This window comes from Centruroides vittatus, unplaced genomic scaffold, assembly GCF_030686945.1.
Source record: "Centruroides vittatus isolate TY-2023 unplaced genomic scaffold, ASM3068694v2 contig_1089, whole genome shotgun sequence".
NCBI lineage: Eukaryota > Metazoa > Arthropoda > Arachnida > Scorpiones > Buthidae > Centruroides > Centruroides vittatus.
The window spans coordinates 633,731-659,244 of record NW_027120700.1 but is presented as its reverse complement, the minus strand read 5'-3'; the positions used below and the strand labels follow the sequence as shown (position 1 = coordinate 659,244).

Below are 25,514 nucleotides of genomic sequence, written 5' to 3'. Positions count from 1 at the left end.
ACCCACAATTTTACTAGAAAGATTGGTTAACGGCTTCATTAATAAATATTTACCCCAGAGTCCGTACAGCATAAAACAACCCATAGACCTCCTACACAGAATGGCTAGCATGAATCCGCAAGAAGTTAAATATATGACCGTATTGGACTTCAAGGCTTTATACCCCTCCGTCAAGCTGGAACCATGTTTCTGCCACCTAAGAGACTTCCTCCTAAGTGTGATCAAGTCCCCAGAAAAGAAAAGAAAACATATACTAGAGATGACGCACTTAACCACATTCTCATCCATCTTTAGCTTTAAAGGCGTCACTTACAAGCAACAGAAAGGTGTAGCCATGGGTAGCCCCCTGGCAGGTACATTATGCGAGATGGTCTTAAGAACGATGGAGAATGCACTCCTGCCTAAATATGCTTCGCAAATCCTAATTTACGCTAGGTATGTCGATGACGTAGTTGTTTTCTGGAAAGTAAAACCCAACATACTCCAATTCATAAAGGACATAAACGAAAACAAATTCGGCCTCGAGATCGAACTCGAACAAGAAAATGATAAATTTATACATTTTCTAGATTTATCTATACAGCTAGATAGCCAAGGAGTTTTCCACACTAAAGTCTACAGAAAGCCCACTTACAACCCGATATTCATCTCATGGAACTCGCATGACCCGCCAGCGTATAAACTCGCAGCATTCAGAGCGCTCGCCGCTCGAGCACACACACACTGCAGTAGCACCCAAGACGAAAATAAGGAGATGAATTACATCATGAAGCTAGCTAAGAAGCACGGGATCAGTCACAAAGCCATCACTAGCCTCACCACGACACACACTAAGAAGAGAAACCTCCTAAACACAGAGGAGTTTACATTGATGGACTATAGAGCGGCACTGAGCGGCATATATAGACGCATAGGAAATGCTACAAACAAAAGAATAATATACAAAAGGAGTCCCTCTATATACCAACTGTTAAGAGCTGATAAAGACCCCCCGGACACTAATTCCCTCCCGGGAGTTTACAAAATCCCGATTACGGACGCACGGAGGCAGAATAAATTATTTTACATTGGTGCCACCAGAAGATCACTCAAGGAAAGGCTAGCGGAACACCAGAGAAACATAAGAAACGAACAGCCTTGCACAGCGCTGGCGACTTATGTCCTAGCAGATCCCCAGGAAGTCCAAGCCGAATGGCCCCAAGCAAGACTAATACAAACAGTTCGTAACATAAAACACCTACGTTATACAGAGGCATGGCATATCTACAAAGCTAGCCAGAAAGGGCAATCCATAAACTTCCGAGAGGCTAGTAAAATATCTACGGCCTGGCGCTCAGGCGACACGTAAACGCCAGAAAGGCGGATTTGCAGAAGCTTACGCTGAACCCGCCGGTCAGTCTCCGCACAGCCCCTACCCTTCCCTCGGTATATGAGATGTTCAGCACGCACCATATTCTTCTGTTAGTATTTTATTTTCAATATCCCCACGAGGCATATATTATTATTATTATTGTTCACTGTTTGTTATCTATCTTTACATTATTCTCTTGTATTGTATTATTTAATACTCGTCGACGTAGAGATGGCGCACGATATCCTATTTAAATGTTCTTCTTAAAACGTTCCAAACGAGCGGTCGTTACTGCTAAACGTTCTTATGTTTGATTTTTTTTTTTTTTTTCGATGTTCTAACCTGAAGAAGGTCGTTAAACACGATCGAAAACGTTAGTTAGATTCTATTAAACAAGGCTGCTTATATAAGGTGGTACGAGTTGGGTACTGGTTCTATGGTTTGGTGAAAATGTTTGAACATACTAATTTGTGTCTAAATTTGAATTTAAAGACTTTTAATGTCATGTTTTACATTCCAAAAGTTTTGTTCAAAACAAATTTTTTTTTTTGAGATTAGAAAGTGTGATGATTCCTAAGCAGGGTATTAAAAACATTAATCTGTAAATATTGTAAATGTGATTTTGGAATTGTAAATTTGATTTTTTTTTTTAAATAAATTTCTTGATATGATCTTCTATAAAATAATAAGTGATGCCAATGTAATCATATTCAATACAAATGTAAAGGCGAGAGAATTAGATAATATTTAGGAAAATTGTGTCAAAAATTGCATGGTGACACAATTACGCAACGTTTAAAAATGTTGAAAAAAATAAAATTATTTTGGATAACTTTTTATCAGGCTTTTATGATATAAGAATTGTGATATATTCATTTGAATGGAAAATAATTGATTATTTAATTGTCAGAATCATTCACTTACTAATAAACATTCCTTCAACTTTGTCATCTACATTGATAATGAATCATTAATTTGAACTGCTACGTCAGGTAAAAAACAGAAATGATGCATTCAAATTGTTTGTTATGGATGTAGACACAGAGGTTAAGTGTTTAAAGAGTGTTGATTGTTCTATTAGTTTTGTGGTTTGTTGTTTGGTTCATTTACAATGTTCCAATTCACTGTCAAATTGAAAGCATTGATCATTGTGTTAACTGTCAGTTTTGGAGTTGGAGTTTTTTATGGATGCTTATATATTGTAAAGTTCATTTTATTGTAAAAAAGTAAGTAGATTCTCTCTTTTTTAAGTTAATTTTTGTTTATATTAACGTTATAGTATTGTTTTATTATTATGTTTTTTATGTATTTAAAACATTGTTTTATAACATTTCAAAATAATATTTATACATTTAATTTAAATTTTTATTCAATTTTATATCATTTGGAATTCATATTCTGTTTTTGAGAATTCTGTATAAATTTCAGCTGTCTAAAACTGCTAAAAATATTTCTGAAAAAAAGAAAAGATTTGGATACCTGAAAAAGCTGTCTGGATTTCTGCAAGAGTTGTTCAATTTCTATTCAGAATTTCAGTAATGGTAATGGAACTGTGTGTGTTACATATTTCCAATTTATTTATTTTTTTCTAGATACTCCCCCTCCACACACTGACACTTCTCCAATCATTTTGGCAATGATGCTATGCTTGCAGAATAGAAGTATTTTGATTGATGTCAGAGTGACTGCATGACAAACTTTCTGACTTCAGGGTTCTTCATGTAGTGGCTCTTGTTTTTCAAGACTTCCTTTAAAGAGTGAAACAGGTGATAATCAAATGGTGACAGATCCAGACTGTAGGCTAGATGTTCCAGAATTTTTAAACAAGTTCATTGATTGCTTCCACCGTGTGCAAGGTCATGTTTCGATACCAAAGTACTTCTATTTGGCAGGCATATCATTATTGCCAAAATGATGGGAGACGTGTCAATGTATGGAAGGGAAATATCTGAGGAAAAAAATACATAAATTGGGACTATATAACATACACAGTTCCATCACCATTACTGAAATTTTGGATATAAGTTGAACTGCTCTTGTACTTTGTACAAAATTGTGCAATTATTTACATTTCAGATTGAGTAATTATGTTGAATATCACTGTATATATTCAAATCAGCATAAATGCTTTTTTGAATGCATTTTATTTTTGCTTATAATATTTGGAATAAATGATTATGTAGGATCTTGAATATATTTTTCTGTGGAAATAAATACAAGCTTAATTCTTTAGATTTAAGTAAGTTATTTCTTGTAAAATGTATGATTACAGAAATAATAATGCATTAATTTCATAAAAACTAAAATTTATAATTTATATAGTAGGTACATGATAAAATAATATATTATTTCTTCATATTTAGGTGGTGAAACTTGCTCGAGAATTGATCTATTTTGGTTTTTATAGTTTTAGTGATCTTCTAAGACTTACTAAAACATTATTAAGCATATTGGATTGTGTACCAGAATCAAGCTTTTTAAATGGAAAAATGTCAGCAGGAGAATTGGATGGTATGTTAATTATTAAATATTGGTTCTATTCATTTTACTATTAATTAATCTTTATGAACATTATTATTATTATATCAAGTCATCAAATGAAAACAATTCAAGAATAATAGACATATTTTCAATGAAAATTAGTCTCAATATAATGCATCATTTATTCCCTCAAGTGATCTTGGAGAATACATAGACATCAATATTGTCAATGAAACAAAAACAAACCTTGAGTCTGTCATCTCAGAGACCTAAAGGATCATTTTTAACAGATCCTGAACAATGACCCTAAAGAACCTTTACTTCCAGTGACGAAACTTTAATAAATTGTCAAATGAACACTTTTGACCTTACCCAAGGTCTACTTCAGGTCATAGAACAATTCCAAAACCAGAATGCTAGGAATAAAACATTTTTGAACATTAAATTTAAAACGTTTCGAACATATAAAAACAAAGACTTAACGGTTGCAAATACACAAATTCACCATATACATATAATGCAACCCCTGTGTACTTATTATTTGAGGGTGCAACATGCCAGTAAATAATATAAGTTCAATGTTGCCATGCTCCTCACACAAGTAATGCCAGGCATATGATAATGTGTTACCGTCCTTAAAATTGATGCACTTGCCTGTCGCTGGCCTTGTATATTTCTAGGGCCTCCAGGACCCTAGTATGGTTGGTATAAAAGGCTTGTTTTATTAGCCTAGTTCTAGGATGGTTCATGAACTTCTGGGTCGATGGCATATGTGACAGATCCTGAACAACAAAGTAGAAGTTTTAGTGATATATGCTACTATTTTAATCAATGTGCGGTCTCATTCCTCATTTGTGGTAATGCCAATCACAAATTTCAGATGTTGTGTATTGCTAATCATGGAAGCTGTTTCCAAATATTCAGTGTCATTCTGGACTATGAGATTGCAAAAATTTATGGTTTTGGATAAAAATTTAGTGTTTTTCAACATCATATCCAGGCATGCACTTTTTGATTGAGAGCTGTAGATTTAGAATATGACAAAAAGCATTATATATTTGTATAGTAGTTGTAACATGTTATGTAGTCTTTCTTTTAAATTTGCCTAATTGGCTGCAATTTGAAAAAAATTATAGATCTATAAATTCTCACTGTTGTCTGTGTTTCTTTAATCTTGAGAATAAAGTTAGTCAGATGAAATACAAGACCAGATATGGAAATCTTAGTGGCAGGAGGCCCCAATTAACTATATACAAACTTCTGATACAGACTGGAAGTCATGTTATTTCAGTTCAAAAACTTCCCCCAAAAAGATGTTAGAAAGATGACCAGCACAGCTCTATTGATAAAGGAAAAGTATGATGTACAGGGGCAAGACACTATTAATTTGAGGTGCAGAGCACATATTTTAAATTAAATAAATTAAAAATATGATTAAAAATTGCAGTCAGGCATTGTGATGATGTCACAATAAATAATTGCCCGTTGACTGTAATTTTTTCAATATGTTATTTTTTTAATTTTTCTTGTACTTTTTATAACAAAATATAAGTGTATTTTCATCTTTGTTACTTATTATGTAGATCAGAAGTTGGTATCCTTTTATGATTGCATTCCAAAATAAAATAATGTAACATTGTAGTAAAATAAAGCATGTCAGCTTTAGAAAAAATATATATTTCTAAAGCTGACATGCATTAAATTAAATTAGTGCATGTCAGCTTTATTTTACAAAAAAAATTTTTGCATAATTTTCTAAGATTCAAGAAAAACAACTATATCTAGATATCAAATAACCTGTTCTAATGTAATCATTTTAAAAACATTTTAAAACTACAGAAATAAATTAATACTTTTATTTTATGATTATTAATATTGTTATTAATACAAATCATCTTTCTCGTAATTCCCTTTCCCATTTCCCATAATTTTGAAAAAATTGAATATTAATTACATATGCAATTACATATGCTTATTATGTAATCACAACCCAAAATTATGATAATGATATTTCTGTTCTACAGTATACCTTACATTGAATATATATATTTAATTATTGTTCATTGTTTTTCTCTCAATAATTATTACAGATAGTAAACAAATACAAAAAAGTAATGAATTGGTTCAGAAAATATCTTTAAAAATTAATCTCTATTGTATTCTACAATCTTTGTTACATGTAAATTTATGGGCTTTATAAATGCTGAAACTTCATCTATGGGTGATATGTTGAATAAATTTCTAATGAATCTAAACATATCTTAAATAGAATTTCAAACAAGTTGTACAGTGAAGGAGATGCACAATGAAAATAATAATAAGAGTAGAAATGTATGGCATTTTTAGCAAATTAATTATGCTTGTAAAATTTAAGTGTTATTTTCATCACTTATCATAATTTTTTGTTTTCCTATATTGTAGAATAAGAGAATTCAACATGCTATTAGTATGTGTACCATAGATTGTCAACTCCTGATATAGGTAATAGTATCTATTTGGAAAGTCACCTCATAGAATGATAAACAGTTTCATGTTACTGTTTTTATTGTGTTATCAGAAAGTTTATTAAAGTCATTACTCTTTATTTTCATTTGATAATGATTAATATGGGTTTCTTGGAGATGTTTTAGAGCAACAATGATTAACAATGAAATGAAAGAGAGTTTTCTTCCTTATGCTTTTCCTCTGTAATTTTTCATTTTATGTTTAATGTTACTTTTCCACATGATTTTACATTATTTTTTCATATTTTCAATATTATGTCTCTACTTCGTAATTGTTAAGACATATTTGAGCTACTCATTTGCCAAATCAATTAATTCCACAAAACAAAAAATATAGAAATTGATAATATAAATTATTTTTTAAATTATCTTTATACAGTAAAATTTTAATAAACATTGTAGAATGTATGTGACATATAAACTTAGTTATGCAAAAAAATGTAAAAATAATAACAATTATTCCAAGGATACACTAAGGGAGTTAACCTTTCTGCAGTCAGGTATGGTGCTATCCCTACTTAGTGGAGAATAAACATGGGAAATTTTTAAAGTATTTTCCCATGCGTTTTTTCTCATTACCGTTTTGGAAAAGATTTTGTAATCAGTTATATCTAGTAAAGTAAACTCTTTTTTTTACTGTCACATAATTCCTTTTTTATGTGAATTTTTTTTCGCGGTAGTTTTTGGCTATTTCTTTTGCGGATATCGCCAAAAATGACAGATATATCCGCAAAAGAATTTTGAGGATATATCCATTGGTCACTGCAGAGTGGTTAATTGATTTGACTGTGAATGATTCATTTGTTAAAAAGTAATTTAACAAAAGTATTCTTGTGTTTTATTAACAAGAATATTTCTAGTTCTATACAGAAAAAAATTTCGGTTTGATTGAATAAATTGCAAATTGATTAGACCAGGCAAGTTTAAAAGTTAGAAATTGTATTATTATAACTATAAAATTTAATTATTAAAATATAATTGTTAATTTCTGTTGTAATATTCTAAATTTCTAATTCTTAGGTGTTAATATATAACATTTGCCATTTCAAAATTTATAATCTCAAACAATAAAACATATGATTATTTTTTATTCTTACCACATGTATATATTTCTGTTTTCTGTGTATTTATATTATATGAATACATAAACATATATAAAAGTATATTGTAGATTTTATAAATTTTAATTCAATTCCTATTTTAAAAAATTTAAGATTATTGTGTTTAAATTATATGTAAAATAATAGGAATGAATGTAAATAATATCAATGATTTTTCAGTATTTATTTTGAATAGTTGAATGGTTAGTTTCTAAAAGTAATCATTTATCAGTTATACCAAAGGCATACTATCCTATTTTTACAAGCTGCCTCAAAAGATATGAATGAAAGAAAAGAAGAAGAACCTGATAAGGCTAAAGGTGAGGGGTATTATTACCTCAAAACCACAGAAAGTCACATGCATGGATTTACTTACTAATGAATTACAATGTTTTAATAAAGTTCATTTGAATCACCTTAATTATATTTTTGTTATAAGAGGCATGGTGATGCTTAGAAGTATATTGCATGTATTATGTTATTCAAATTCTGTATTAAGTTGATGTATTGAAACTGTAAATTTTTATTTGAATTCTGTTAATTTTATAAATTTTGTTTATTTTGTAATTGTTATGAATAATATAATTATGTTTACTATAATAGAAAATTAAGTTTGTTATAAATACTAATATTAAGACTTATAACTAAAGCTAAATGAACTGCCAAATTATTGGGCTATTATGTTGCTTTGTAATTAACATAACCTGATAATTTGACAGTTTACTTAGCTTTAATTTGAAAGTTTTTGAGTTGAGGTTCGTATATACAGGTTTTCCTCGTATAACATGGTAGTTATGTTCCAAAAAAGTGCCATGTTATGCGAAACAAAAGACTAATGCAAAACATAGGGTTAGGTTCCAGAAGTTAGCAAAAGTATACTATTATTTTTCGTTACTAAGAGAAATATGTTTATTAAAGCAATCGATAATTTTTTTCCAATCAATAATTAATTAACAATCATAATTAAAGTACCATATTACTAATATTAATTTTAGTTAAACAAGGGCATTTTCTTTTTACAAAGTATTGTTGTCATTTTAGCTTTTTTGTTGATCAGAAGTATCAGCAACATTTTCATATTTTTTATTTTTATCATAAAACATTTTTATGGATGATGAAATAAAAATGTTATTAATTGAAAATTTGTTGTGGCAGTTGCATTTGTTCAGTCGAGTATCAAGTGACTTTTTTCCAGAATTTGTGTTTGAATATAAAATTGTTCAAGTATCGAGATACTGCCATATTTCATTCATTTTACAATTGATTGCGTATCTACGGTTAAAAAAAAGCTTAATAAAACTTACCTAAAACTGTTTAAATAAACTTTACTAAATACAAAGATTAATCTATAAAAATAAAATAGTGACAGTCTTAAGGGCTAAAGTCTGAAAGAAGTGAAGATGACACCCAGTTGATAGGAAAGTTAGTGCAAGGAAGAAAAAAATTCTACTATCAGTTTTCATTAAAGTAAACTTGACAAAAAGCACAAAATAATTTGAAAATTTCAATATTCTAAAATCCATGGGCAAATTTGAAACAACACTCGTGCTTATTTGAATAAAATAAACATTGAATAATAAAGTTTACATTTTAAAATTGTGAAATTTTGTATGGAGGATTTCCAAAACTGTGTTAGAGCGAAACTGGAAGTTGTGTTGTATGGGGAATATTTTCAGTTTTCAAATAGAAGTACTGTGTTATACAAGGAATACCTGTATTTGTTATTACTATTTATAACAAAGCTAAACATAATGAACAAAAACTATTTGTTTTGAGTGTGAAATTGTTTGAAAATAAATTTATTATAAAAATGTAATAAATTGTATACTTATATTTCAGTTACTTAATTCAGTTCATTTAGTTACTGGCTTCAAAAAAAAAAATTAATGTATTGATTAATAAAAAATTATTAAGTTTAATGAAATCTTAACAATAACTCAGATTGCCTTAAAATTGGTATGCAAATTTAAAACTTAAAATAATTATACATTACTTTGAAATTAATAGAAAATTCAAACTGCATTTTTAGAGTATGGTAGTGTCATCCTGTCCTTTTTAGGCTACTCAACTGCCTACGTTTTAAAAGTTCCTTTAAAAAACACAGAAAAACCAATAAAGTTAAAATCTACATTAAACAGCGCTAATTCTCAGTGGATAAAAGGAGCCGAGATCTCGACGGGATAAGGATGACCTAAAGATGTCGTAAGATTACCATACCAATTTTAAAGATTTTTAACTTTATTGGTTTTTCTGTGTTTTTTAAAGGAACTTTTAAAACGTAGGCAGTTGAGTAGCCTAAAAAGGAAGGTCCGGCTGTCTATAAAATTGTTCTGGAACATCAGTGTAAATGGTGATCGTCTAATAAATTTTGGAGCGACTTGTCTCTTGTTTCTAAAAAAAATATTTATCCATCCGACGAAAATTAAACAAAACTCAGATTGCCTTAAAATTGGTATGCAAATTTAAAACTTAAAATAATTATACATTACTTTGAAATTAATAGAAAATTCAAACTGCATTTTTAGAGTATGGTAGTGTCATTGTCATTTTTTATATTTTTGAAAGAAACAAGATGTTTAATTATATGATACATAATTATTTGAGAAAAGTTAACATATTATGACTTTTTCTTTCTATAGACACAGTATATTATGTATTTACTCGTCATATTATGGATTAAAATTAATTTTTGACATGGATATTTATTGGGAATATTTCTTTATATTGGGATTTTAATCATTACAAAAATTGTCATGTTGTGCTTAATTAAACCAAACTGGTTCAATGGTTATCATTGTTATAATTGAAATAATATATTTTTTGTTTAATCATACGATTAAATAGTAATAAATAAGAAAGGATAATGATTTTGTTTTTTACTAGAATAAAATAAAATAAAGGGATTTTTGAATGCATTTCCAGAGAATTTAATAATTTTTTTTGAAGGTGATTTTGTTAAGCTACAAGAGAGATAGAATTTTAAAACAATTTATAAGTCATATATTAAATCATTATTATTATTTTTTCTTTTCAAGAATTTTCAAAAATTATTAATGTTGTAAGGCCTATGTGTTAAGACAATTGAGTGACTGGTTTTTGTTTTAAATATATATCTCCACATCTTAATTCTCCATTATATTTTTTAATGAGAGATACTATTATTAGTATCTCTCATTAAAAAGTATTTTGGACACATTCAATGTCCATCTTCAGGCAACCTTGCATCAAAAATCCTAAATAAAACTACAGAATAGTATGTACAGTCCCCATATTTAAAGTTAAAAAAAATTTGAAATCTGAAATTTCTCTTTAAAGTTTTAAAAAGAACATTACAAAATTCAAAGAATATAGTAAATAGAATGCTCAGCCTACCAGGTTACACTTAACAGAATTTAAACATTTCACAAGATAACAAGTAAATGGACACTTTAGTCCATTACTGAAATATAGTGAAAGAAAAAAAAATCAAAAATTCTTAAATAAATATAACAAATTGGTTAAAAAAATAGGATATCCAACCTTAAAAGAAAAAGAAGAATATAAAAGAAAATTAATATTAAACATGACAGACGTAAAGATACCAGAACCTGTCAGAAGAACATTAAATCAAGGATTAGACTATAATGGACTGGAAACCTTGAAAACTGAAGATATCGCAGTCTTTACAGAACATTTATTATGGAAGTTTTTAGAAGAGGAGAGAGAGCAAATAAGAACAGGTATACAAAATATAATTAAAAATAAGAAATTAAATAAAAAAAATGAAAAATAAGATTAAAAATTTTAAGAGAAATTTAAATAATGTTAAGTTGTTTTTAACACAAAATAATTTAGAAATACTTCAAGGGGATAAAACCAAACAAATAATAATTATGGAAAAAGAAAAGAAAAATAAAGTCATTAAGGAAGTTATAAACAGCTCAACAAAGATCCAGTAAATGAGCTAATAAAATCGTTAGAAAAGGAATTAAAAAATTTAAAAATACAACAGCATGTAACAGAAGAAGACATCAACTACATAAAAAGAGAAGACAACAGAACATCGAAATTTAGCATAAGGGTAAAGACACACAAAAATCCTATTAAATATAGACCTTTAATAGATGTTAAAAATTACGTATATTATAATTTAGAAAAATATTTAAAGGATAAATTAAATTTATTAGAAGTTTCTCTGTATAGTATAAAAAATGTGGATGACTTATTAAATAGATCAAAAAATATAACAATTAATGAAAATATGAAGTTAATATCACTTGATGTTGTAAACATGTATCCTAGCATAACAATAGAAGATATGGAAAATTTAAGAAAAATAAATACACCAGATTGGATAATTAAATTGTGCCTGATTGTAATTAAAAATAACTACTTTCAGTTCGATAAGAAATTCTACACCCAAACAGAAGGAATACCTATGGGTACGTGTATAGGTCCAAAATTGGCCGAAATAACAATGATACAAATAGATGAAAAGATCAAAAATATAGAAGGTATTGAATTTTACAGCAGGTATATGGATGATTGCATAATAATTTTTGATAAAACGAAAACAAATGAAAATATAATTATAAATAAGACCAATAAGATGAAAGAGAATATCAAATTTGAATTAGAAAAAGAAAAACAGAATAGTATAAATTATTTAGATATAACAATAGAAAGAAAAAATAATAGATTAATTTACAAGAAATATGTTAAACCGATACAAATACCCAAAATAATTAATTATAAATCTGTGATTTCGGTCAGTATGAAATATAATATATTTAAAATGTATATGAATAAAATAAGGCAAAGAACAAGCGAAATAGAAACACAAAAACAAGAAGAAGAAGAAATAATTAAAATGTTTATTTTAAACGATTACCCAAAATGTATAATAAAAAAAATGGCTTGAAAAACTAGATAATGACAAACAACCAAAATCAATAGATAAAGAGAAAAAATTTATTAAATTAAGATATGTTCCAAAATTATTTGAAAGAATTAAAAATGATAAAAATAGAATCAACTTAATACCAGAAAAAATAAATTCAACTAAAAAACAATTATGTTACAGAAAAGAAGAAAAATATGATATAACAGAGGAGAAAGGAATAGTATATTCATTTGATTGTAATTGTAATCCAAAGAAAACATATATAGGAGAAACTAAAAGAAAATTAAAAATAAGATTAAGTGAACATATCAGAGCAATCAAAGGAAACTATGCAAATTCAGCAGTAGCTGACCATTGTAATACAGAAGGTTGTACAATTGATCTAAATACGGTAAAAATCAGGAAAAAGGAAAAAACAATTATAAAAGACAACTGTATGTAAATAACAACAATGGTAGAGAGATCCACCAATCATGGTTAAGCATTATAAGAAGGGGGGAGGAAGAGGTATAAAAGATGTGATGGAAACGTATTAGAATCGAAATTAAGTAGAAACGAATAAACAAAAAGAAGTAAGTTAATTGAAATAATAACATTTTAGATAATAATTAAATTTATCGTTTTAAACTGATTTTAATGTATAAAAATTAGGAATGTGTAAAATTGTATGGTTGCTGTGGATCGTGAGTTTAAGTGGAAATGTAGAGAAGATCGGAAATACAGAAATTGTAAGAATTTTTAAATTTATTGTCGGGAAATGTTTGTGTTTTTAACTAATTTTAGTTATAATTGTACCAAGAAATGTTTTTATTGTTAATTGTAGAAAGTGTCGTTTAAAGGCCTGCTGAGGAGGGACGAACAAGTCCGAAACACATGTTTAAAGTGTATGTGTTCAGGTGAACTAAATAAAGAACATTATTTTTGATCTGTAAGACTAAATATCTGCATCCATAATTTCCAGTATAATAAGTCCTGTTAATATATAGAAAGTACTAGTATACAAAATAAATTTTAGAGTTAAAAAGGACACAAAGGCATAATAATTAATGAAAAAAAAATCAGTTTAAATTAACTTTTGTAATGTTTTCTATAAGCTTTTGAATGTTCAAATGCAGACTGTAATTCTATTCTGTAGTTCTATTGTGATTTTTGATGTAAAATCGCCTGAAGATGGACATCGAATAAGTCTGAAAACATTAGGTATTTGTCATTAAAAGATTTGTTGGAAAATTAATGTGTTGAGATATATATATAGTGATATGTAAGACATTTGCTAGTGCTATTATATTTTGAAGATGTAATTTCTGAAAAATAATTTGTATTTAGCAGAAATTATTTAAAGTTTTTTATGTATAATAACTTTTATTATATACTACACACAAAACCTTTCAATAACAATAGATTCAATTGTTTATTTGTAATGTAAACTCTATTTTTGAATTTATATAAAAAGTTATAGTAATGAATATTTTTATATAAAACACTAATTATTTATAATTTTATTGTTTAGAAAATCGCACTTTAAGGGAAAAATTTATTGCAAAAATTTAAAATGAAATACTTATATAAAACTTACTTTTAACTATGGTTGTATTATGTTTTATGAATATTAATCTTTACAAGATCTAACTGCATGTATTTTGATTTTTTAAATACTTTTTGTTTATTAATTTTTCTTAAATATACATTAACTTTTTCAGCTGGTGGTGTATTAACATCCATTGGAAACATGGGTGCAGTTATGACTAATATGGTATTAGGTACAGCAGGTATGACAAAACAAGTTGCTGCAACCATACAAAAAAAAGCTTCTATAACTGGTGCTGAAGATACATTAGTAATGGATACAAAATTAAAAATTATTGAGATATTGCAAGTATGTAAATGATATTTGTTTGAACGTGTTTATTACTAGCTTAAAATTAACAATTATTATTTTACTTTTAGTTCATTTTGAATGTGCGTTTAGATTATCGTATCACAGGACTCCTGTCAATTTTTAAGAAAGAATTTGATGAAAGTCATGACAAAAGTGGAAGTGATGATGCATTAACAATTGGAGATAGAGGTAATTTGTAGTCTATGTTTGTTGGACATAAAATAATAATAACTGTAAAAATATCATTAAAATTAAAATGATAATAAGTAGAAAATTAGAAATTGAAACTAATAATATTGATAAGAATCACTTCAATTAAACATGATCTTGGTTATCTTAATGATTCTTTTTATTAGTTATATAAAATTATTACTAAAGCTGAAACTATTCTGTAAATTACATTACACTGAGCTTGCATATAATGATGACTTTCATGCTGAAAATGTGTGCAAGGTTAGTATGAATTTAAAAGTTAAAAAGTATTACTTGTTAATTAACGACACTTTAACAAATTCATGCTACACTGTCTTTCAGCATGACATAACTATACATTACAAATCTTTGAACTTTCAAACATCAAAAACTAATATTTGCAAGGTACACTGAACAAAAAAGCTCAGACATAGCTCATTCATTTTTGATATAGTTTCACCGAAATCAGTGGGTAGCCAGTCCTGTTCTTTCCTTGTAAGTTTATTCTGTAGAAACTACTACCAACAACATTATCTACACATTATATTAAATTTATTTTTAGTTTAAATTTTTAAAGTATATTTCAATATCTCCTTGGATATTTTTTTGCATAATCAACACAGTAAAACCTGGTTAATTTGAATTGGTTGGGGAAAAATTGGGACTTGAGTTATTGAGTTAAAAATTGAGTTAAAAAATTTTGAGTTGTGGAGGTTCGGCTAAAAATCGAGATTTTTTGTGCATTGGTTTATCGGTGACCCTTAATAAACTGTTCATACAATATTTCTGATCTTATTTCATAGAATCATTGCATTAATGTAAACTTCTAAGTGTTGCCTAGAAACTTGAAAATACTTAACTGAATGGTTAAATAAGTTTCTGAGAAATGCTTTCCTGAATAGTTGATCTGTACACTCCTAAGTGTTTAGTGAGGAATTTTTCAAATTACAATATTTTATGCCTAGAATTGATCTGTCTTTGATTTTTTATCACAAACATACCACTCTTTATGATTGTTATATTTTTAAAATTTTACTGCAAAGATTAAAATTTTTAATCTTTTTTCAAATCATTCAAATCAATAATCATTTTAAAAAAATTAATTTATCAAGAAGCCATTTATTTATTACATTAGTTAGTCAAAGAAATTTATCAGCAATAAAATAAAACAAAAAAGTTAAAAAAAGAAACAGATTTGAATGGCATTTACAGTATCTAATCATACATGCTGTCAGGAAGCCACCCCCTTGCCATCACATGACACAATGTTTATTTCTAGTTGTGAATGATTCCCCCACTTCATAGAAAGTTTCTGATTAGTTTATTTGATAGATGGACATTAATTCACAGGCATAAAATATTTAACAGAAAATTAAAATTCTGTGAAGTTTATGAAAATTCTGTATTGAAATCTTGTTTGAATTAAATAGTTCAACAAATTTGAGTTAACCAGTTTAATTCAACATGCAGATCCCTATGCTAGATGATCAGGAAAAGAAAACGACTTTGAGTAAATGCTACTACTTTGAGTTATCCCAGTTTGAGTTAATCAGGTTTCACTGTAATACTGTATATGTAGTAATATATGTAAATGTTGCAAAATTAGTGAATTGCATAACTACTAGTAATACATAACAAATTTTAGTTTTTAAATATATTTTTGTTTTTATAGTTTAATAAACACGTACATAAACACTATCCTAAACTGGATGTACACAATATAAGAACACTTCAAAACCATAATCCAGTTAAAAAAACAAAAACATTTATTGAAAATCAAACATTTTTAACCTTTAGAGGAACAGCTATCAACAGTAGGGACATGACTCTTATGTCGCATGCCTGGAGAGCAGTATTCGAATGTGTTTAACAACTGTGTTGAATTTTATTAGAAAACTTTGGTCATAGTACATTTATTGTTTTTTATGATTTTTTTGTTATCTACAGTTATTTAAATTTTTTGTATATGTTATTTTTCTTCTGTATTTATTTTAATTTAAATATATTACTACACTCCTGCACATGCAAACTTTTTACGCAATGAACATTTTAAAATTTATCTTGTTCGATTTTGTATTCTACCAGTAGAACCTGAGAAAACATTTTCTCGGGTTTAAAAATAAACATTTTCAACCTTTATAAAGGTTGAAAATGTTTATTTTTCAATAAATGTTTTCATTCTTTTAACTTGATTATGGTTTTAAAGTGTTCTTATATTAATAAACACTTATTTCAATATACTAAATGCACTAATTTCAGTTATACAGTAATATTCAATATATTATAGTGTATTGAAAAAATCACTGAACATATTTGGTTTTAACTTTTTGTTTCAGATAAACAAAAGAAAAGTTAATTATGGTTTATCATATTTTGTAAGAAAATAAAAAAGTAAAATGAAAATTGTTTGTAGGATTATACATATTCTCATCACAATAGATATATATATATATATATATATATATATATATATATATATATGTATTATAGTAATAATAGATGCAAAATTGAATTACAGATAAACATTAAATTTCATAAAATTTTCAAATTTTGTAAGTACAGTAGAGAGTCATTAATCGGAATCAATTGGGGACTGGGTTGTTCAGATTAGTGATTTGTTCGAATTATCGATTATGTATGAAAAAATATATTAACATGTCCGATGTTCAAATTTTTCTCCGTTGCGTGTCGCTTCGTGTTGAATTTTCGTTGATTTTAAGCCTAACGAAAATTTTATAATAATAATCGAGGCTATCGTATTGTTAAAAATTATTTCTTCATTTTGTACAAACAAAATAAATATATTGAAGAATATAAAAACATGAAAATTATACTTTAGAAGTAAATCTAGTATCAAAAACATTCGATTTGGCACGACACAGTCCGACTGAAAATCGTTTCAATTACCGACGATTCCGATTACCGGGGTTCAGATTAATGATTCTCTACTGTAGATTTAAAGGAAAGTGAACTGAATAAGAAATAAATTAAATTTTAACTACTATATTCTTTTAAAGTTATTTCAGAATTTAATAATTTTTTATTTTTAATATTTTAATATAGGCATAGATTTGGAAAGAATTGGGCATCAGGCAGAATCAATATTTGGTGGAACGTAAGTAGTTACTTCATTAATGGAAATGGAATATTACATAATTTGAAAAGAATATTTTTCCGAGATGATAGTTCCAATAAATAAATTATTAACACAATAATTTTGAATTAAATGAGAAAATTTTTAATATTTAATTAATTTCATAAAATTAAGAAGAAAAAAATTATACAAAATAGGCACTGTAGAGATCACTCATATTAATTAATAGAAGCATCCCATATTAAAATATAATAATAATGAATTTATTAATAATTTATCAGTTATAAAATTTTAATGTATATTAAAATAAAAAGGCATTTGCTTTTAAGTTAAATTCAAGCAATTTATCTTTTGTATTTGTAGGGAAGATTATTCTGACATAGATCTTGATGGTCAAGGTGGTCGTACATTTTTACGTGTTCTTCTTCATTTAACTATGCATGATTATCCAGCTTTGGTATCAGGAGCCCTTCAGTTACTGTTTAGACATTTTAGCCAAAGACAAGAAGTACTTCAAGCATTCAAACAAGTAAAGTATAAGATTTTATTTAGATTTAGAATTTTTATAGATAATGTACTGTACTTAATGTGAAATTAAAAATAAGTTATAAATATATCTTATTTTAATGTATGTCATTCATTCAGTTTTAAGTGTTAGATTTTTGAACTTGAATATAAATATAATTTCTTCATTATCTTACTGCAACTCAAGTGTATTATTTTGAAAAATCTAAAGATCATTACTAAAATACAAAATTAAATTACATAGGGTCAACTGTTTGCATTTGATGCAAACAATTGACCCTGTGAATAAATAATCATAAAATAACTTAAATTGAAATTTGCAACTTGAACACAAACTATATGGTGTATTTTCTCGGACACATGGCAAATTTCATCACTAAGTTTTCTTCAGTTGACAAAATCGACTGCAAAAGGTGGGTTGCATTTTGTCAACTTGTAAAGTACTATTTTAATTTACAACGATTATCGACTCTACCGTGTCGGAAACAACCGTTAACCTACCGGGTACTTTACTCGGATTCGCGTTAGCGTGCCAGGCCTGGACTTTAAGCGTGCACCGAATTAAATAAAGACAATATTTGTCAATAGAAAAAAATCAAAGATTTAATTAATCGTTTAGCAATAACTATGTACAATATTAAGTAAAAATCAAACAATAATTTATTCAAAGAAATTCAACAAAGTCAACCCGACAATTCTCAATTCAAATCTATGTCTAACTTAACTCTATCCCCTTGGGAATCCGACAAAACCAAAAAGTTTAACTTAAAACAATAATTCTTATAAACTAGAAATCCTAATCGTCACCTCAATATACTCGGAACCTATTTCCTTAAACTCTCAAGACTTTCTCAGACTGTCGATCCAAACTTCGAATCACTTCAAAATCACCTTGGAACTTATTCGAGATCCTATCGGACACCTCTCTATTACTGCTGCGAAGCTCACCAAGCTCGTTGCTATCAGAATTCACCTCACCGTCTTCACTTGAGATTCGGGATTTATAGTGTGAGGTGACGTCACAATTCTTAATGCGGTCACTCCCCTCATTTACATACTTAAATGCTAACAATAACGTTTTTCATCGTCTGGCAGCCCTTTTTCCGACAGTTTACTCACTAACCTTTTACATTATTAGTTTTTACAATTCTTTCCGGGACGTTTTTATTACTTAAGGTTTAGCGAGTTTATTTCGTGCTTGTGGGTTCTCCCCCCCCTCTTCTCGGTGCGGACCTATTTTCTGCCGCTCGGGGAGCGCAAATGTGCGTGAGTCATATGGCGCTTTTCTTTCGTCGGTGAGTTGGGTTTTATTTCTTCTCTTTTTAAATACTTAAGGTGAATGGTGAGGAAACCTTCGTCCTAACAAAACATAAGCCCCAAACAAAAATAGAATAATAAGCAAAATAAAAGTAAAATAAAAATAACGCTCGGACTTGGTTCCTTACACCCCTTCCCCTTTAGAGTAAAGAGAAAGTTATTTCTCTTTTTACTTACTGCCAAAATCCTCCAACTCTTTTTTCTTTTAAGTAGTGCGCCTTATTTACAATTGCTGCCAGGTTACAAAGGAATCCGTCCCTTACAATGATTTATCATAAGCGAGAGTGACTCGTTGCTTAGTAACTTTATTCTAACGTAATGATACAATAGAGGGGAAACTGTTGACATGTGCTCATTTCGTGTTCCAAGGTTTGTTGCCATTTTCACGCTCTAATTTGGCGTGAGCAGGGTGAAACGTTAACCCAAAATTTTGTTCTAACGATTATTATCATCTTTCTTACGCTACGGACTGATTGTCGGGTTATAATTTAGCATTGTTAATGGTTTTAGTATGTAGTTACTCCAGTCCGTCATCGTGAGAAAAAAAAATAAATTTTTTGTTTGTTTGTTTTTTTTTTTTTCCCCCCCGTAGCCAAAATCCTTTCCCTTCTAGGGACCCTTGGATTACAATTAATTTGGTCAAGGACCATCTGTAAAGAAAAATATATACCTCTGGTTTCCTTCTCTATCTTTGGGCTCTCGGCTTCCTGGTGAGACCGGCGAGTTGTCTGTAATCCACTCGTTGCATCGGTCGTAATCGTCGCTGGATGACTCCAGACGGTCTAGCTCTGGCGATGGACGGCGCTCGGGTTCCGTGATCCATCGACGATCCCGTAACGGAGTGTGATCCTCTAACGTTGCCCCTATTGGTTGCGAGTAGGGGTGTAGTAGTTTTCCTCTTTGGAAAAAGGGTGTATCGCTTCAGATTAGCGATGTGTTGACTTCCGTGGCTGGCCCCAGTGTGGGGATCTTTTATCTCGTAAACTACTGGTGAGATAATCTTAGCGATCTCGTAAGGTCCTGACCACTTAGGTGCCAATTTAGCGCTGAAGTGTCGGCTAGAAGAAGAAATAGGGTGAGCTTTTAAAACAACTAATGAACCCACCTTGAATGTATCTGGCCGTCTTCGTGAATTGTAAGCCCTTCTCTGTTTCTGTTGTGCAGTTCGCACGTTGTCTCGGGCTTGTTTTCTTATCTGTTGTAATTCTGCCCATTTTTCTCTAATAGTCGTAGGGCGACTTGGATAAGCCGTTAGACGGTCCCACGGGAGTGCAATCTCTCTCCCGAGATGTAGTTTAGCTGGCGTATATTTCGTCGAATCCTGTTCTGAAGTTCGTAAGGCCAGCGCAAATTCCGATATGTGGGTGTCCCATTCTTTGTGGTTCCTTTCGATGTATGCCGCAATCATCCTACCCAAGGTGCGGTTCGTTCTTTCCGTAAAATTCGACTGAGGGTGATATGGCGTCGTCAGGATGTGCTTAATTCCGGTGCGGTTACAAACTTCCGCTAGGAGGTGAGATATGAATTGGGGTCCGTTATCGGATACTAAGATTTTTGGCATGCCATACCTGCAAAAGTATTCTTTATACATACAATTTACCACATTTTCCGCGGTAATCTTCCGCAGGGGAAAAATCTCCACCCACTTACTGAAATAATCCACCATAACAAGAAGATACTGATTACCTTTGTTGGACTTGGGATAGGGTCCCATAATGTCTACGCCTACCTTTTCCCCTGGTTCCGTTATCTCGGGGACTTGCATTAGTCCGGCCGTTTTCTTCTGGTCGAACTTCGTTATCTGGCATGTATGGCATCCTAGTACATATTCTTTTATGTCCTTTCTCATTCCAGGCCAATAGCAACGTTGTTGTATTTTTTTCGTAGTCTTTCGTACACCTAAGTGGCCAGCAGTGGGATGATTGTGTAGTTCTTGTAATACATCCTCCCGTAAGTTGTACGGAATTACTGGTCTGTAACCTCCAGTGTCATCTGTTTTCCGGCTATAATATAAAACATCATTTACTAGCCGGTAATGGGATGACTTACCTACTATTTCTGCTGACATGGCTGGGTCATTTGGTAAGTTCCCAGTCGCTAAGTAATCGTACAGTCCGCTCCACTGTGAATCAGTTCGTTGAGCGTCTATAAGGTCTTTCTCTCGTTCAAATGTTGTTACCGCTAACAATTTTGCGGTTATGTCTGAGTCGTTACTTAGTTGTGGATCTTCCAATGGACGTCTAGATAAAGCGTCTGGCAATTGATTGTCCTTTCCACTTCTATGTTGGATTTGGAAACTAAATTCCTGCAATCTTAATGCCCATCTCATTAACCTACCTGAGAGGGATGTAGAACTATTAAGCCACCGTAATGCAGAATGGTCCGTTACGACGGTGAACTTGGTTCCGTCTAAGTAGATTTTGAACTTCTCTGTAGCCCATACAATGGCTAGACATTCAAGCTCCGTGGCCGTATAGTTCCTTTCGGCTGCGTTTAAAGTACGGCTAGCGTATGCAATGACTTTCTCCTGGCAAAGCACTGCTCCCAGTCCTACCGTGCTAGCGTCTGTATATAACGTATAGGGCACACCTGGCCTAGGAAGCTGCAAAATAGGTGCAGTTATCAACTTACTTTTTAGCTTTTCAAAAGCTTGCCGGCATTCTTCCGTCCACTCCCATCGTTTCCTTTTCCGCCGTAATTGATACAATGGTTCGGCAATAGTTGCGTAGTTAGGTATGAATCTACAGTACCAGCTGCACATTCCTAAAAAGGTGCTAAGATCCTTCGTATTTCTGGGCGTCGGAAACTCTCGAACGGCCCTTACTTTTTCATCTTCCGTCGCAATGCCTTTATTGCTGACTTTAAATCCCAGGTACTGAACGTCTGGGCGGCAAAAGTTACTCTTAGCTAACTTAATGGTTAGTCCTGCAGCTGCCAATCGTTTGAGCACATTGGTCAAATGTTCGATGTGTTCTGTAAAAGTAGATGAGTATATAATAATGTCGTCTAAGTAAACTTGGCAATACTTCCCTTTTTCTTCCTTTAGGACTTTGTCCATTAGTCTTTGGAATGTTGCCGGGGCGTTTTTGAGTCCAAACGGCATGACCAGGAATTCATACAAGCCACTATTCGTAATAAAGCTTGTCTTCGGTCTGTCTTGTTCCTTTAATGGCACTTGCCAGTAACCAGACGATAAGTCCAAGGTAGTTATAAAGTTCGCTTCCTTAAGCGAAGTCAGTAATTCTGAAATAATCGGTAAAGGATATTTATCAGTCACTGTTACCTGATTTAGCTTTCTATAGTCAATACATAATCTCCAATCGCCCGTTTTTTTCTTGACCATGACGACCGGGGATGCCCACGGAGAATTTGATGGTTGGATGATACCATCTCTTAACATTTCCGCTATCTGGCGGTTCATTTCCTTTAACTTTACGTCAGAGTATTTATACGGACGTCCACATACTGGCGTCGCTTTGTCAGTGACGATTTCATGTTCTATCATATTAGTTAGTCCCGGCTTATCTGTAAACAGTTGCGAGTATTGCAATAATACATTTTTCAAAGTTACTAACCTTTCACCACTTAAAGTGGTTTGGAGTTCGTCCCACTTAGGTGAAATTCTCTCTTTGGGATGACTTACGTCCAAAGAAATTTGACAATTCTTAAAGTCCATTGTTATTCTATGATTCTTGGCGAAATCACGCCCTAGTAAGCATGGCATTATAAGTCCTTTTACTACTACGCACGCCTGTCGAAGGGTAACACTTCCAATCTGGATTTTTGCCAGGAATTTTCCAATGGAGGTTCCTTTTCCTCCTTCAATGGCTAACTTAAAATTCGGCCCTGCTTGTAACCGAATATTTCTATTCTGCAAAGAAATTCTCCTCCACACTAACTCATTGATTAAAGTAAAGTCAGAACCCGTATCAATCCGGGCTGAGGTTAGTACTCCATTAATAAAAATATTTACCTCAGGCAACTTGGAGGCTTCACTCACGATTAGTCCTACGGTGGAGGTATTTGGATCTATATCGGAGACAGGATCCTCCCCTCGCCGTCTCCGGTTTAGTTTAAAGGTTTTCTTTTTCCATTACCCTTCCTTTTCCAGGTTACTTTTCTTTCGGGACTATTTGGCGTCTTGACATTTGTGTGATCATTTTGTCCTTTCCCTTTTGGACAATTCCTCGAAAAATGTCCCACCTCACCACATGAATAACAGGTCATGGGTGACTTTGCCGGTGCAAAATTTTTCGGCTCTAGTTGCTTACTTACTTTTCGACAGTCCTTAATCTGCTTTGCACTGTCAGGAGAACCTTGGTCGTTTCGTCTAAATTCGTACTCTTTCGCAGTACGTACTAACTCGTTTAATGAATAAGAACGGCGATTTTCCAGATACTCACGTAACGGAAGAGGCATCTGGGCAACTACACATTGTATAATTTCCTCATCCCGAGCTAAAGGTCTCCACGTGCGGTATAGCTGAACTGTGGTCCATATAAACTGCTCGACTCCATTGGTTCCTGTGTATTGTCGGCTAAATAGTTCTTTAGCGACAGCTACTTCGTCAGCTAAAGGAGCGTAAAGATCCAGAAAAGATCGCTTAAACAACGGCCAACTGTTGCCGATTCGGTGGCGTCCTTCATTCTTCCACCACATTGCTGGGCTACCGCGAAGACAACTAGCGGCAGTATCAACCCATCTAGTGTTCGGTATTTGGTTTACCAGGAAATGCTGTTCGAGGTCCTGCAAGAAATCATTAGCAGTTAATGCTGACCTACCGTTAAATTGGATGGCTGGCGGCGGCGGTGCAGTCTGAAGCCAGACCATCGATGCATTAGATGTAGGCACTTCCTGTCTCGGAGTAGAAGTTTCGGGCCGTACAGCACTTGTAACGTTCGGTGTTGTTGGCTCTACAATTCCAGACGTGACACATGAAGTTAGATGAGTCACGGCGTTTGACAAGGATGACACTTGTTGCAACAGTACTGACAATTGTTGTTGCAACTGGTTATATTCGGCTCGGGTGACTGGTGCACTATCTTCCATTTTTTTTTGAGATTACGAGGTGTTATTCCTCTAAGCTAAAGTCAATATCAACAAAGAAAGCAACAAAGTCTAATATTAACCTTTAGAGTCCCTGTTCGGGCGCCAGTTGTAAAGTACTATTTTAATTTACAACGATTATCGACTCTACCGTGTCGGAAACAACCGTTAACCTACCGGGTACTTTACTCGGATTCGCGTTAGCGTGCCAGGCCTGGACTTTAAGCGTGCACCGAATTAAATAAAGACAATATTTGTCAATAGAAAAAAATCAAAGATTTAATTAATCGTTTAGCAATAACTATGTACAATATTAAGTAAAAATCAAACAATAATTTATTCAAAGAAATTCAACAAAGTCAACCCGACAATTCTCAATTCAAATCTATATCTAACTTAACTCTATCCCCTTGGGAATCCGACAAAACCAAAAAGTTTAACTTAAAACAATAATTCTTATAAACTAGAAATCCTAATCGTCACCTCAATATACTCGGAACCTATTTCCTTAAACTCTCAAGACTTTCTCAGACTGTCGATCCAAACTTCGAATCACTTCAAAATCACCTTGGAACTTATTCGAGATCCTATCGGACACCTCTCTATTACTGCTGCGAAGCTCACCAAGCTCGTTGCTATCAGAATTCACCTCACCGTCTTCACTTGAGATTCGGGATTTATAGTGTGAGGTGACGTCACAATTCTTAATGCGGTCACTCCCCTCATTTACATACTTAAATGCTAACAATAACGTTTTTCATCGTCTGGCAGCCCTTTTTCCGACAGTTTACTCACTAACCTTTTACATTATTAGTTTTTACAATTCTTTCCGGGACGTTTTTTATTACTTAAGGTTTAGCGAGTTTATTTCGTGCTTGTGGGTTCTCCCCCCCCCTCTTCTCGGTGCGGACCTATTTTCTGCCGCTCGGGGAGCGCAAATGTGCGTGAGTCATATGGCGCTTTTCTTTCGTCGGTGAGTTGGGTTTTATTTCTTCTCTTTTTAAATACTTAAGGTGAATGGTGAGGAAACCTTCGTCCTAACAAAACATAAGCCCCAAACAAAAATAGAATAATAGGCAAAATGAAAGTAAAATAAAAAATAACGCTCGGACTTTGGTTCCTTACAAACTGAAGAAAACTTAG

General features: G+C 31.3%; 1 protein-coding gene and 1 long non-coding RNA gene across 2 annotated transcripts in view; both read left to right on the top strand.

Moving 5' to 3' along the window:
- The window catches only part of Itpr (Inositol 1,4,5,-trisphosphate receptor), a 155,076-nt gene that overhangs the window by 64,312 nt on the left and 65,250 nt on the right, over positions 1 to 25,514 (top strand). The window contains exons 21-26 of the mRNA XM_067270621.1: positions 3,715 to 3,862; positions 12,687 to 12,689; positions 14,019 to 14,194; positions 14,266 to 14,386; positions 17,453 to 17,504; positions 17,847 to 18,012. Of these exons, the coding sequence (XP_067126722.1) occupies positions 3,715 to 3,862; positions 12,687 to 12,689; positions 14,019 to 14,194; positions 14,266 to 14,386; positions 17,453 to 17,504; positions 17,847 to 18,012 (666 nt within the window). The remainder of the gene's footprint in view (positions 1 to 3,714; positions 3,863 to 12,686; positions 12,690 to 14,018; positions 14,195 to 14,265; positions 14,387 to 17,452; positions 17,505 to 17,846; positions 18,013 to 25,514) is intronic.
- On the top strand, positions 12,851 to 13,232 carry LOC136975551 (uncharacterized). The gene is made up of 3 exons (XR_010880799.1): positions 12,851 to 12,890; positions 12,970 to 13,046; positions 13,142 to 13,232. It is a non-coding gene; the product is annotated as an uncharacterized lncRNA (long non-coding RNA).